The 15,590-nt window shown below is 38.6% G+C and overlaps 1 protein-coding gene across 1 annotated transcript in view; it reads left to right on the top strand.

The window, feature by feature from the left end:
* CORIN (corin, serine peptidase) overlaps nt 1-15,590 on the top strand; it is a 149,293-nt gene that overhangs the window by 125,095 nt on the left and 8,608 nt on the right. Inside the window, 4 exon segments of the mRNA XM_040600424.1 lie at nt 7,883-8,005; nt 9,474-9,523; nt 11,032-11,206; nt 14,507-14,778. Of these exon segments, the coding sequence (XP_040456358.1) occupies nt 7,883-8,005; nt 9,474-9,523; nt 11,032-11,206; nt 14,507-14,778 (620 nt within the window).

Genomic DNA, 15,590 nt, shown 5'->3' with positions numbered 1-15,590 from the left:
TTTTTCTAGCTAATGTGTTATTACCAGTAGAACTATGGCAACATTTCTTAGTGAATAATAATTCTGTAAAGAACGATGTTTAACAAAAATAACAGTGAATTCCATTCAAATTCAGTGAATAGTTTTAGTGGGGGAAAAAAGATTGAGAAGGCGAGTTACTTTGTTTCAACTTTTTAAAATGAAACACTTAAAATTTGATTTCAAAACAATATTTTTCTCTGAAATGTGTCCATCTTTTTAAAACTAAAAGCTAATTAACCTTAAATGAAGGCCTTTACATTTAATTTGAAGCTGAATTAAGACTTCCAGGTAAGGAAATAATATATTTCTTTATTTGAATTTTTAAATTTAGATGGCCCCGAATGGTCTTTTTTAAGTTTAGCTACAAAAATCATACTTTATGAATTCTGTAACTTACAGAGACTCAAATGACAGTGTGTCAAGGCTCAACCCCAGTCAGCAACTAAGCCCAATGCAGCCACTTGCTCACTCACTCCCCAGTGGGATGAGTGAGAGAATCAAAAGAGTAGAAGTGAGAAAACTCATGGGTTGAGGGTAAAGAACAGTAGGTAAAACAAAAGCCGTGTGTACAAGCAAAGCAAACCAAGGAATTTATTCACTGCCTCCCATGGGCAGGCAGGTGTTCAGCCATCTCCAGGAAGGCAGGGCTCCATCATGTGTAATGGTTACTTGGGAAGACAAACGCCGTCACTCTGAACGTCCTCGGCTTCTTCCCCCAGCTTTGTATGCTGAGCAATGACACGATATGGTATGGAGTATCCCTTTGATCAGCTGGGGTCAGCTGTCCCAGCTATGCCCCCTCCCAGCTCCTTGTGCTCCCCCAGCCTGCTCGCTGCTGGGCTGGGGTGAGGGGCAGAAAGCCCTCGGCTCTGTGTCAGCACCGCTCTGCAGTAGCGAAAACATCCCTGTGTTATTGGTACTGTTAATGGCACAAATCCAAAATGTAGCCCCTTACCAGGTACTATGAAGAAAATTAAATCTATCCCAGCCAAATCCAGCACACAGAGAAAAAGCAAGCAAGTTAACTTTTTTTTTTTTTTTCAGCGTAATTACATGTTATCTCATTCTTGATATGATTGAGTAGTTTATCAGTTAGGACATAAGACTACAGGCATTTTGAAACCTGGAAATATCACAGTGATTACCTACCTTCCACCAAAAATTTTAATTATGTAATCATATGTGCTTTACTTTTCTGTCAATGCTGTGAATCTTTTTCATTTCCCCTTTCTATGCCTCCATTATGTTTTTACATCAAAATTTCAGATTCCTCTGATTTCAGTGTTGTTAAAATCAAGCTTTTGATTTTTTTATTCCATAGTCTATGGAACAGCCATAGCTTTATAAAATTCTACTCAAGACCAAGAAACATCTTAACCAGTAAGTACAGACATGAAACAGATGCTGTTCCAGCTCTAAAATAGGCCTAATTTGTTTTATATTAGTGCCCATACACACGTTATTCATTACCTTCTGGCATAACACAAGGCTTCCTTTTTCAAGCCTGGTGTCACATGAGGCTTAAAATAATGGAATTATAGAAGCTGAACAGAAAAATGTTATGTTACTGTGAAGGGAGAAAGAATCCAGTTTATGGATTATACTTTATCCTAAACTTGCAATTTAATACATTTGAGAGAGTTTTCCAGAGTGGAATAGGGAGAATGAGGTATAAAAAACATTGCTGTAAAGAAGTAACCCAGATTTATCACTTTTCATGATGAACAGAATATTAACTTTGTAATGCAAAATTAGCCCTTGCCTTCTATTTTTTTTATTATGATTTAGTACCCAAGTCATAATGTTCCTTGTGTTTCGCTATAAACTATGCTATAAACTTTGGTTGTTGTGCACAGCAATCAGCAGGTAGCAGGCTAGAGTGCTTTGAAAACTATTTCTGTAATATTTCCACTGTAAAACTTTTGTAATTAAATTACCCTAAACAATACTTTTCCCCATTGCGAGCGCTTTTGTAATGTGGAAGGCAGATTGGGTTTTATTTTCCTTTTTAATTCAAAGAATCCCTCTCTTAAACACACATAAGGGAATTCATAGCTTGAAATTAAATGTATTAAAGGAATATTCTAATTTTTAGGTTGAAATTTGAAAAACAAGTAAATTCTAATTTAAAATTTCCCACTCACTAGACATAAGTGCTACGATAAATTAGAATGTCTTGTCTTTCTGATTTTATGAGTAACTGATATTGTAGAAGCCTTGAGTAACTTTTCTTTAAATTGCCCTAGATTAAAGGAAACTTCTTAGATTAAAGAAATTAGACATGTTAGAATTGTATGTGCCCTTTGATGTCATTAGATCTAGCAGACATCTTTCTGTGAAGCAGCAAGACTAACTTGGCTGAGGCACAAGCTGTACAGTGATCTGGAACTGGAAGTGGAATTCTAGAGTAGTGGAGATGTAGTTTAAACTTACAAGAACTGGTACAGAACAACAGTGTAAGTATCTGGAGAAAGAATCAGAAAAGCCAGCGATACTAAACAAAAAAGTAAAGCAAACAAACAAAAAACCCAAACCGAAACCACAAAGAAACCTCAGTGAAACACGTTATGTTTCCAAGATGGCAAAGACTTAAGAATTAGGGTTGGAGCAAGAAAATAATAGGTTATACATAGCTCTTCAAAGTATCTAGTTTTGCTGAAATTCATCCAAGAGCATTTAAGATTTATGGCTATGGCAGATCTCCATTATGGCTGCCAACCACAGTAGCCAGCAGTTTGGAGAAGTTGTGGAGAATGGCTATACAAGGCTGAAAACTTAGGTATGCCGTCTTTCATTACAAAGAGAAAAAGAGTAAGATGTGAAAATCTGCAAACTGGTTGCCTAGCTTCAATTATCAACAAATAATGCAGAAGTAAAGGTCTTAATGACAGACAGAATATATTTATCAACAACAAATCATGCCAGATTCCCTTCATTTGTTCTTTGAAAAGGCAGAGACACTGTGGATAGGGAAGAACTAGTTGATGTGATATATTTTTAAATTTCACACTATGTGAAATGCCTTTTGAAATAAGTAAGGAGATATGGACAAAGATGTAATGATATGAGACTGTTGATGTTTCATTGTCAAATCATGAAGATGTATTGGTGGGGGGCTAGACACATCCCGGTGTGTCCAGGATGATATTCAGTATTGTTGTGAGTCATTCAGATGATAGGGTGGAAAGCACGCTTAATAATGGCTCAATCTGCATCAAGCTGGGAGGATCTGAAAGCATTTTGGAGGACAGGATTAGAATTGTAAAAAATTTTGACAGACTGGAGAAATGGCCTGAATTAACCAGGAGTGTTCGTCTAATCCCTTTGGTGTATTGAGCTTGTGTTAAATTTTAGACTAGATGGGGAGAGTTTGGAATAGGTCAGCAGGAACCACCAGAGACCCAGAAAGCATGGTCTGTGACAGAAGGCTGAAACCCCTGGTCAGTCAGGAGGAGGGAGGTATAGGAGCCTTCAGTTACGTAAAAGGCTGCTGCAAAGAGGCAAGGAATAAACTGTTCTCCATTTCCAGCGGAAATAAGACAGAAGTAATGAGTTTAAATGACAGGTAGGAAGATTTAGAAAAAACATTAGAAAAAAACTTGTTAACTGTAAATCCTGGAATATATTGCCTGGAAATGCTGAGGATTCTCCATCATTTGAGATTTTTACAAACAGGGCAGACAAAAATCTGTCAGAAAGAATTTAGGTATAGTTGATCTTATTTTGGATTAGGGGAATAGATCAGATAGCCTTATAAGATTTCTTTCAGCTGAATTTTCTGATAGTTAACTGGGTTTTTTTTACTATTTAGTGAAAGAAAGCCTCATGGAACAATTTTTTTCATAGGTCCTAATCCCACTTCATTCTTGAAAAAAGCATGGAGGGCCTAATGAAAATCTAGGTGAAAAACATACCTGTCTTTTACCACTAAGCTTGGTATTTCTGTCTTCAAATGTAAGAGAGAAAAAATAATCATAAAAAATCGCTGTTTGTTGTGCAGGTATTGTAAATTTACTTAACTATGGCACTTTTGATATGGTCTTGGAGAAGTCCATAGACTGACACTACAAGAACCGTAAAGGGTATTCATTGAGTGTTACATCTGACTCAGAAGCTCTAGCATAGTTCTTTTGAATGTAAAAATTTATTGTAGATATTTAAAATCAGACATGAGACAGTTGAATTTTTGTGGTCTGTTCAGTAATTAATTCTTAGAACACTATGGGTCTTAACGTAATATTTCAGTACTCAAATGGTTCCATCCAAATAGCACCATGAGTCACATAAAGTCACGTGAACTCAGGCAGAATTTGTAAGTTATCTTGGCAACCTGGTGGAGGATCTGGTTCAAAGATCACCACTCAAAAGGTGTGCATTATTGTGGCCATGGTATGAATGTCTGATGTTTGCAGATATTACTAACAAACTTACTTAAGCGATGTAGGTATTTCAGTGACTGTACTGTAATGTTAAAAGATGCTCTTATGTGTAAAAAAGCTGTTCTAGTAACTGTTAGCCTTTTGTAAGAATAAGCTCTTCAGTGTAGGTGCTGGTTAATACAGTGTATTCGTACTGTGCGACAGAATCATCAAATCCCCATTGTAATAGACATCTGGAGAACATCTAGTCCATCTCCCACTTGAAGCAGGGGTGTTGCCAAAATGAGATCAGCTCAACCACAGCTCTGTTTAGCCAAGGTTTGCAAACTTTGATGGACTGAAATTCCACAGTCTCTCTGTTTCAGGGCTGGTCCACCTTCTTAGCAAAAAATATTTTATTTTCAACCACTATAAGTCTCCAAAGCTGCAACTCTAGGCCATTTCCCCTTGCAACATCATTGAGAAAAGTTTGATTCCAACTCCTTTCCAAGCAGTGGCAGATTGTTATTGAATTGTCCCTTAGGTTCCTCTTCACAAGTGTAAACGAGCCCAGTTCCCTCAGCTCCTTCTTGTGTGTCAGTGCCGTAGGCCCCTAGACAATTTGAAAGCCACCTGCATGACCCTCCCCAGTTTCTGACTATCCTCTTAAACTGAGGTGTTTCAAAACTGCATATGGTGTTCCAGGTATATATGGTTTCAGTCAACAAATACGGTTTCAATTTTGCTTATTGTTCCAATATGGGTAATAATTAAAAGCATTAGTCTAAAATCAACACCGAGTTTTTGAACAAAGCTGTTCTGTTATATGCAAACCAAAGGGGGAAAAAAGAAAAACCAAAAAAAAGAAAACCGCAGAAGGCAAAACAGACTTCTGAAAGTGTTTCATAAAAACGTTTCTTTATTTGGTTTGCCTGAAATCCTGAAAAATATTATATATGGCCACACATACCACTTTTGTGCAGATTGACTTAATTTAGGTCAGCTTCAGCAGGCCACTAAAAAAAATGAGCAAGAGAGCTAATTTCAAACTCAAAGATGTAGATTGATACCTTAAAGTAATTAGCAGCTTATAGCCTTATGGAAGTATGTAAGAAATTCGGTAAAGCAAAAAATTCTGTTGAAGAAATGATAACACCATGAGTTGATGGGGTGCAGTCCATTGAAAGATCCTTCTCCTCTTTTCTTTAGAGCGTGTCCATAGCAGAAATTGTGTGCTAGAGCTCCAAGAGGGGCTGAGGATACCCTGCTGCCTGCTGTGTTTCTGGAGCACAGGATGGGTCTGGCTAAAATGAGTCCCCATTGCTCTACCTCCCTCCTTTTCTCTGAGTGCTTTACAGTCCTTGATGTAATGTATACCTCTGGTATAGCAGCCCCTCCCTGGATGCTGAAAGCCTCAGACCCAGAAGCTCACACCTGCCCCAGTCCTTACTCCTCTGTGATTTTTGGCTCATGTTGTCTCATTCTCTGGCAATTCACAGTATGTGCTAACCAGTCCCCAGCTTGCTTCAGCTAGAAATGAGGCTCTTTCTATTTCTGGATATTTCTAATTAAATAGATGAAAGAAGACATGGGGTGGCCCTTGCCTATCTGCAAGAAAACCTATTGTAAACATCATCAAGGAGGGAGTGCTCTATAAATTTTACAGAAGGCATTCTAAAGACATAAGTTAGGGCGTACTGTTTTTAAGTGTATTATATCAAGCTGTGACCACCAAGGAAAAAAGGCATAGTCATAATTTTGCTTTTACCAAGTGTAATACCTTGTATTAATAATTACAAGATTTCATATAGGCTTAAGTGTCTTGCAGGTTGTTGCCCTGGTTTAGAAGTACTTATCTACTTCATTATGATTATAGCATCACAAGCTGTAATTCAGAACTGCAGGTTTCAGCAAAATAACCCGGTATTTGGGATGATACAGGTTTGGATCCATCAGATGGCACAGTATTTGCACCCTTTTGAGTACATATTTTATAGATCAGACACAGCTACACAAAATACCACCGTACAGAGTTATGAACTGGTGAACATAATTGTTCATAGAAGATCGTAAGACAGAACATCATCTTAAGAAAAAAAAGTCTGTGTGTGTTTGGTGGGAAAAAGAGTGGGAAATAAGCAAGTGATGAAGATGAAGAGAGGAGAGTTCAATGTGTTTGCTATAAGCAGGCACTGAGGAAGAAAGCTCTTTTTGCAGCTAATATTTTCTCTAAATGAGGAAAAACCCACAGTCTTTAAAAATGTTCATTATTATCTGCCTGCACATTCTGGGTAGTAGATTGTGGAATGGTATTTGCTTAATATGCCCAGAGAAGGTTCTGAAAAACAAGTCATGCAACAGGCAGGATCCAGGGCTGTGACCTCAGAGCCTAGCTAATTCTGCCAGCCCTGCTGAAAACACTTCCACATGGTTGCATTGACAATTTTACCATAAAACAGAATTATTTGATCTTTTTTAATTTATGCAATCAAGGTGGGTAAAGGATGCTGCACTTTTGTAAATATTTAAAAATAAATATATTTCATACTGAAAATTTGACTTAAAGACAAACTACTAATATGGCTGGCATTCATAGGTACTGCCATGAGAGACTGAGTGGAGAGGCAAATTTTAGGACACATCACAGTTTTTCTGAACTTTTCTCACTCTCTTTTCCATTAACTAGGATTTAGAATTTGGCCTTTGACCAGCGTTCAGGACAGCAGTCCTTGAAAGTCCTTGTCATCGACAGGGATTGATGGCTAATCATGGATGATTCTGTGCTGGGAAGTTGCATAACTTGCAAAGCCATTTTAAAAGTACACTGTTTTTTCCATTTAGCAATTGCGATTTACTAAAACAGCAATTTCTTCAGTGGCTTGAGTCTATCAGGCCAAAACTAAACTGAGGAAGTGGATATATGAAAGTATCTCCTGGTGAACCATTCTAACTTACTTTCACGTTCCTGTTGGCTTGCTGCAGGACAGGTTTGACATTGTCACCTGTGATGTGTTCTATTCTGCAAAGCGGACAGCTTGGACTTAGAGATACTGTCAAGGATTATTAACAAGACCCAGCGTGCTATTTACTGTTACCTTCTAATGGATTTCCAAAGACAGGAACTTAAGAAAATATTTTTTGTTTTACCTCTTCTACATATGAAGATCTATTTTTTTTTTTTTGTATTTTTGGAGGCAAGAAACTGTAGAAACAGTATGTCAATGTATGCACTACAGTAAATGCCACCAGAAGGCTCTTGCTGTTCCTGATTCCAATTCTGTTCTTGTCAGAAAATGCAACATAAGTGACAGTAATATGTCAGCTGGCCTGGCTTCTTGGCATGATTTCATTCCCCTAACTATGATTCTGCCACACGTGGCTTTGGCATAACATTTAGCTGTGTATCTTTGGAGTAAATGGGAGGCGTTAGGGCCTCATCACCTTCATAACTGTTAACACAGAAACCTATTGGAAGGTCTATGAATGTCTTTCATTTGTTTCAGAGGACCATCCAAAACAGAGATTGTAATAGAGAATGAGGAAATGCAGAATCAAAAATGGCTGAACCTGCACTCAGACTGGAAGAACAGAAATGCATCCACTGTACATGCACTTCTAGTGAATGGGTAAGTAACGTACATGAGGTTTGTTTCACTGTTGTGGGCAGTCACCTATCAATGGAGGATGGCAAATTCCCTTTGGTAAGCTCTTTTTTTTCCCAGGTATCTGTGTATAAGTTCCAGCACATACTCATGCGAGTTGTTAAATTAGTCTTTAACAATTTTAGTGTCTACTACAATTTTAGTCTCTTTTGAGTCCACCTTGTGAATCCTAAGGGGCCCATTCTGCTAGACTAACAGCATTTGAGTGACATAGAGGTGATGCCTTTGAAGCACCCGGACCAGACAGCTTCATTAAATCCCTGCTGACCAAGAAAGTCCCGTAAGTACGATATAGCAAAACCTGCAGCAACATCTTGCCACCCTCTGCAGCCCATGAAGTTTGGATTCATACATCTGAAGCAACCACAGCTTCTTCAGCAGAAGCTACGTCCACTTACAGCAGGTTTCCTTAGCAGCTCCTCTGGCTTCAGAGGGTGGTGTTTCTTCAAATTAAGTTGACTAAAGAGGTAGTTGTTAATGAGAAGCCAGGATCTCATGGCTGAGACATTCAAAGTGTGACTTTGAGACTGAAAAGCCAAGGAAATTAAACATCCAGGACAGAACTGGGAGAGCTACCTAATCCCCATCTGCAACTACATTCTTCAGGAAGCAGACTTGTTTCCCTGTTCTCTTCCAAATGCCTAGATTTCAGAACATCCTTCTTCCCTAGAAAATCATTCTGTTTCACAAGGAAAGACTGCCTTGGCCAAAAGCAGAGGTACAACATGTGTGAAGGCAGAAATCTGAGGAATACACCTACTTTTCTCTTGCTTGATTCCATTATTTTTTGTAGTGGAACTCTTCTGTAATGGCAGAGTACTAAAAAGATTGTGTCTCCGTGTGCCTACTTTTGCTTTCCTTCATCTCAGTTTTGTGCTACTTCTGTTTTACGTTACTATAACTTCTTTCCTCTCTCATCTGAAATTTTTCAATAGAAATGATATTTTTTTGTTCTAATACTTCTGCAAACTTCCTGTTTTTTTTCAAAACACCCAAACTTTTAGGGCATGAAAGATCATCTGCTATCAAAGGTATTTCAAAGAAAAATTATATCCTTCAGCTGTAAGGGAAGAGGAGAATGGCAATCTCTCTGCTTTCAGGTGCTATAAATTAAGACTTGACAGACTGTACATCCCAGCTGACCTCAGAGCTGGATCAGTGCCCAGAGAGCAGAGGTAGTCTGCAAAATATGTAGCACCCACTCGTGAAATGCATTGTAAAGCTGAAATAATATTTTGAATTATCCCCAGGCAGATACTAGAAACCATGGATGATCTGGCATAAGAAGTTCCTTGTGTTTCTTTTTACAGTTTGGGGGAACTTTTAACAGCTGGTTCACAACAACGAGTACAATACCTGTGCTGATTTGAGAATTACCAAAAATTACATCAATTAATTGAGATTTCCACCATGTTCTTGTTTCAATATGTAGACAGATGTGTCGAAGCAGAAGCAAAGTGGCTGTCTTTTGCACTAAAGAAGGTAAGAAAGTTCATATAAACCAGTTGTTTTTCAAAATATGTTGAATTGCTTTAACAAATGCAGATGTTTAGTACCAATTAATTCTGAAATTTGACTACACTTCTGAAACATCCAGGTTTGCATTGTTTTTTTTCCTATTCAGTTTCACCAGCTTTTCTTATTTTTTGACTACAAAGCTGTGTATAGCAGTAGCCCAGTCCTGCTCCCACAGAATGAGTTTGGTTCCAAGGTCAGGTTCCAAGAATTAATTTGATAAAACTTCCTGCTGAAAATATCCTTCCCCACCACAGTGGTTAGTAGGGTATCTGCCTGGGCGTTGAAGCTGTGATCTGTTTAGGTGTGAAGCTCAAGGGGACAGAAGAACCTGAAATAGAAAGCTGCAGACTAAATCTGTAGGCACAGAAGATTGTGCAAGTTTAAGTGGTTTGAAAATGCAGAAATTCTTCATCTTCAATGAAATCATGTTCTACAGGCAAGGGGAGCTTTGTTGAAGAACACTTAGATTATGAATTAGCTCGACACAGGGAAAATTAATCACAAAGCGTGACCTACATTTGGGAAGCTAATCAAAACATTTACTTACTTATCAGGAAAAAAATAAAAAATCATAGGAGCCTGTCAAAGATGTTTGCTTCTAACATACATTGCTTTAAGTCTACTTAAAACCTCTTGCCCTCTTCAGTGAATACAGTAAGAATTACAAGTTACAAATAACCATGTCTTCAGTTTATTTCCTCACCCCTAATATCCTGCAGATATATGCAATAGCAGCATACCGTGCCTTGGGAGGCTGACTGCAGAAACTGTTGGTGTTCTTTTGTTCTCTGAATCAGACCAAGTATAAACAGGATAAATAATATCTGCCACCTTACAAATCCAGAATATAAAGTGAAGGGCTAACTGTTTCAGAAAAGTAACTGTCTGGCCGATGGGAATCTGGTATAATTTCCAGTGGAAGCAGGTTATAAAGTAGAACGGACAGAGTACTAAAATGTCTTCAAACACTCTCCCTCAGTAATTTCCACAGGGAAAGCAAGCTTGCCGCCGTGTAGCTGAGTAAACGGTGTGACATTCACCCCACACCCATCTTACAGAAAGCCTTAATATTACTGAGCAGATTTCCCAGAAGTGGTGCTTATGGATAGTACAAAGTAGCCCAAACACATTGCTAGCTGACAGAGAAACAAGGATAAACCCACGAAACTTTCCCAAGGGCAGCCTGGTAACTCCTTAGAGAAAGGGAGTCAGGGTCCCAGGCTTAGCTTGGTTAATATTTCAGGCTCAGCCGGCCAAAACTAGTATGAGGAGAGCAAATCCTTTGATATAAAAAGGGATGAAAATGGCTCAGTGTGTTTGATATTATTGTGTGGTTGTTGATGACTTTATTGTTCAGTGTAAAATGCATGACTCTGCTAATACTGCTTTGTGCCCGGTTTTCTTGTAGAAGGTCTTGTATGCACCGCGTTTGTGGTAAAAAATAACTCTGTTCTGCATCTGTTCCTTACTAGACTGTGGCCGTCGCCCAGCTGCTCGCATGAACAAGAGGATCCTTGGTGGCAGGACCAGTCGCCCAGGCCGATGGCCGTGGCAGTGCTCCCTGCAGAGTGAGCCAAGCGGACACATTTGTGGCTGTGTTTTGATTGCAAGGAGATGGGTTTTGACAGTAGCACACTGCTTTGAAGGGTGAGAGGGCTCAGGTTTACTGTTCGTATAAACTTGCACGTGTGAATTACCAAGTCCTCCCTCCTCTACCAAACGCGCCAGGGCTGGGTGATGAACTTTGCAGAACTGCAAATCAACAAGGCCTGGTTTTACGAGAGTGAAAACCAGAAAGTAAATGGTATAAAACAACATTAGCTTAGGTTTTCACATGCTTTATTATTCATTGGTGGAGCCTCTGCTGATGAAAGCTAAAGATGCTGTGACTTTCAGCAGGAAACAGAAAAAAGGAAGAAGACCAAACCACTAGTCCTATAGCTCTTATACCATTGCCGTAGTTTAAAAAAAATCATTTATACAGCACCAGCATAGCAGTGACCCTGGAAAAATGCTATGGACGTTAGTAAAAAGGAAAACTGAGTAGTTGCAGTGCAACTTGCATATTGAAGTCACTGCCTTTTCTAATTATAAACACTCCTTTATTAGGATTGCAACCATTAAAAAGTCAGTATTAATCACTACTTGGTGCCTCCTAGTACCTGAAGCCCTGTGGTGGATGGACGGTCTGGAGCACAGTGAAGGTTTATGTGTCTGAGGACTTGTCTTGGTCATTGTCAGTTTTTTGGTGCTAACCATCATTGCTTTTTAATGAACCAGAGATTTTGGAAGGAAGTTTACCCCCAAAACTTTTGGAGGTAATAAACTCAGTTCATTACCTCATTTCTTTTGTCCTGTACTGAAATCTCTCAAATTGGTTTCTAGAGGTAACTGAAATGTGTGTTTTCTGCTATAGTTAGCAAGTACTTTTCTGCTATGTGGCTGTCATCAGCGATTAATCCTGCCTTAAACTGGTACTTTCTCACTGGAAATTATTCTAGACTGCACTAAACACCTTTCTGTTGAAACCAGCAGAAACTCTGTGGTAAGCAAATATCTCTTGACTGATACTTCTTTATAACATCATAATAATTTCCTTTTTCAGAAATAATTTCAATTTTGTCTTATTATTTCTGAAACACAGAGTTCTTTGGTATATGTTGCTTTTTTTTCCTTTTTTGCTTCTTTTTTTTTCCTCCCCTCTGGCTCTTAATGGAACATGTGGTAGGGGCAAAGTTTGTGACTCTTGTGTCCAAGCCACAAGACGTCAGGCAGGTGATAGTGTTGAGTATCCCCAGGTGTGAGGCTGTTAGTAGAAATGCTAGAGGAAATAACATTGGAGAGACCTCAGTTCTGACTACCACATTGTATCAAGCCCTAAGGATGTTCAAGACTAATTCCATTCAGAGAAAAGAATGTAATAACCAGGACCTTAATAGATAAGAACTAGATAATCACATTTTGGGTCATTCACAAGGAATTTCTCTTCTTTCCCCATCTATTTTTAAATAAAGCTAAGAACTTTTTCTGGTGATCTAAAATAAAGGGTGGGATTTAGATGTAGATCCTTCAGCAATATTGGATGGCTACCAAAGTTCATGTTAAGAGATCTGTCTCATTAGTGAAAAATAAGCAAGCTGTCAAATTTATGAAGTGAAAATTCTGCCATTTTTGTTAAACGCAGAAAGACTGCTACTGCATTTTGCAGCTGTTCATTTACCACTCGTTTAGGGCTATACAACACCTATGTGAGCTCATAGTATTACGTGTAAAATATCTCGCATTGGTATTCTAAATGCCTTAAAGTACTAAGATATTTTGGTTTAGTAATTCATTAAGGAGTTATATGAACTTTTCTTCCTTCCTGCCCCTTTGAATAGATTTGAGGGTATGTTCACAGTGGCCTGAAATCTTTAATTTCTTCTTTTGTATAGCTCAATACAGCAACACCGAGATGATTCTTGATGCCACAAAGCTTTCCTGATACAAAATAAACTTAAAAATTTACAAACCAACCAGATAAGCCATCAAAACAGATTCTGAAGTGCTCTGATGCTTTACATAAAATGCTCCATTTTGTGAAGTATTGTATGAAGTTCATGTGAAGTTTGGGATAGAAAACATGAGGACCATATAACAATAACGCAGCAGAAAGTATTAATGGAAATAGTCATGAATATTTGTAGAGGGCATAAAGGGAAAGAGCTACATTAATCATTGTGCTCTTTGCTGTAGTACAGACCCCAGAGTTTCATCAGGATTGTTCAGAAATGCATTACACCAAAGAATCCATGACATGAAGGTTTTTTCATGACTGTAGGACAATACATTCTGGCTGTGACTGAGCATTGCTCTGAGCAATGCTTTTTACAATGTTCATAAACACAATAGCATATGTATATACTTAGCACTTAGTCTTGAAACTTTATGGGAAAAACTCGCAAACTGATCATGATGATAAAATGATCATTATAGTCTGAAATATCAGAATTTTCATGTAACTTGGGATAAAAATAGCCTTTATGTAGCAACCAAATCTCTTTACAAATTATAGAAATTACAATCCTGTTGAGTACTAGGAAAAATTGTGCATGCTTCGATTTACACTGCTTTGATTAAGCTCTGAGCTTGTCCAAGGTGCTTAGTTACATGGAAATGTCTTTCATCAGTTGTGAAAAATGCTGACTTTTTTGAGGGTTTTTAGAACCACAGATTAATTAGGAACCTGTGACCAGTTACGATCAAGAGATTACAGCTTCGAAGCCTTTCACAAAGTCTGTTTTCCTTGTGTGTCTCAACAGACACTAGTTCAGTCTTCCCACCTCATATGCATCTTTTTTTTTTAGTTCTTGTATATTTACTGAAAGAGTCTTAAACAATTGGAAGAGTCAAAGTAACCTTTGATCTTAGGCATAGGAAGATTGCTTGGCACAGACTGAATGACCAATAAATAAGGGACTTTTCCCATGGCTAGCATAAAAGATTTAATTTTCTATTAGAATTGCTTTGAGACTCATTTGGGATTTCAGCTAGACTCACTGCTGTCAGCAGCATACTACTGAACAATATTGTCACCCTCGAGAAATCTGTACGCACCCAACAATGAGCTTGTGAGCATCCAAGACTTGAGCAGGATCCAAGGGATGACTTTGAGAGCCTTTGGCATTTAATACAGCAATTAATGGATGGTTATGATCTTCTGAAGGTGTGAGCTTCAGTTCATTTGGTAGCAGGCAGGAAGGAAATGGAAAGCATCATCTTTTGTTGCTCAGATCTCAGCCGTAAGTACTGATGCCTAAGTATTTGTTTTTTCGTGTAGCATTTGTATCTGCAATGGTTTGCAAAGTGCAATATGCAAAAAGCGAGGGAGAAAAAATTCTCGGGTATTTTAGCTTAAAAGAATGCTCTTGATTGAAATTTCCCATTTTTTTTTTCTTTTTTACAAAGGCGAGAAAATGCAGCTGTTTGGAAAGTAGTGTTTGGGATTACTAATCTTGATCATCCATCAGGCTTCATGCAGACCCGACTAGTGAAAACCATTATCCTCCATCCACGGTACAACAGAGCAGTTGTAGACTATGATATCAGCATTGTGGAACTAGATGAGGACATCAACGAGACAAGCTATGTAAGACCTGTCTGTCTGCCCAGCAAGGACCAGCTGGTTCAGCCAGATACCTACTGCTACATCACAGGCTGGGGACACATGGGCAACAAAAGTAAGATTAATATTTCTGGGACTCTTGGAAAAACACGTTAATCTTCTACAGAGTTAATCAAATAAGTGATCCCATTACAAAGCTTTATCCCTTTATACTATCACTGGACCTTATTAAATACTAGAGAGCTGTGAAAAAAAAATACGCCTGAAGGGATCTAGTTGTGACTACAGCTTAGCTTTTTTGTATCAGCAGCCTGAATTTATGCTCCTTAATCCTTATAGACAAGCGGCCTGATTTTCAAAAATGTTGAGGATCTAGAAACTCCTATCAAGAAAGGCACCTGACTTAGTTATCATTTTACTGGTTTAGGTTGTGTTCAGAACTGCTGAGAAGGTGTCTGATCACTGGGGGCTGGGGTGGGCAACGTTCTTAGTTCAACGAGAATGAAGGGCACTGAAGGCATTGGCATACAGGCTGAATGAGCATTTTCTTGAATCAACGCTCAGTGTCACTTTGGATTTGTGACACAATTTATTCCATCCAGACATAATCACAAGTGTTGGTTTTGTCTCTCTGAACAGCATGTTAGTGTGTTTTCTTGTTCTGTGGCCACTGCCATCCCTGGGTCCCATGACACGAACAGCTGTTTTATGTAAATCTTTGTTTTGTCTAAACGATTCTGCATGCATCCAAAGTATCCTGGCCCCAATCCTGTTGGAGCTCTAGCCACTGTCTTTCTCCCTTAGTAACTTCTAGGGAAGGCTGCTGTTCTGTGCGCTGGAGGAAATTTTCCTTTCCATATTGCTTCAGGTGGGACTTTACCTCTAGTGGCTGGGTTAGATGTGTAGCAAAAAATTAAATGCACATGT

Source organism: Falco naumanni, chromosome 1 (assembly GCF_017639655.2).
Source record: "Falco naumanni isolate bFalNau1 chromosome 1, bFalNau1.pat, whole genome shotgun sequence".
In the NCBI taxonomy this organism is placed as follows: domain Eukaryota; kingdom Metazoa; phylum Chordata; class Aves; order Falconiformes; family Falconidae; genus Falco; species Falco naumanni.
The sequence above is the reverse complement of the archived record's forward strand: the minus strand, read 5'-3'. Positions and strand labels throughout refer to the sequence as shown.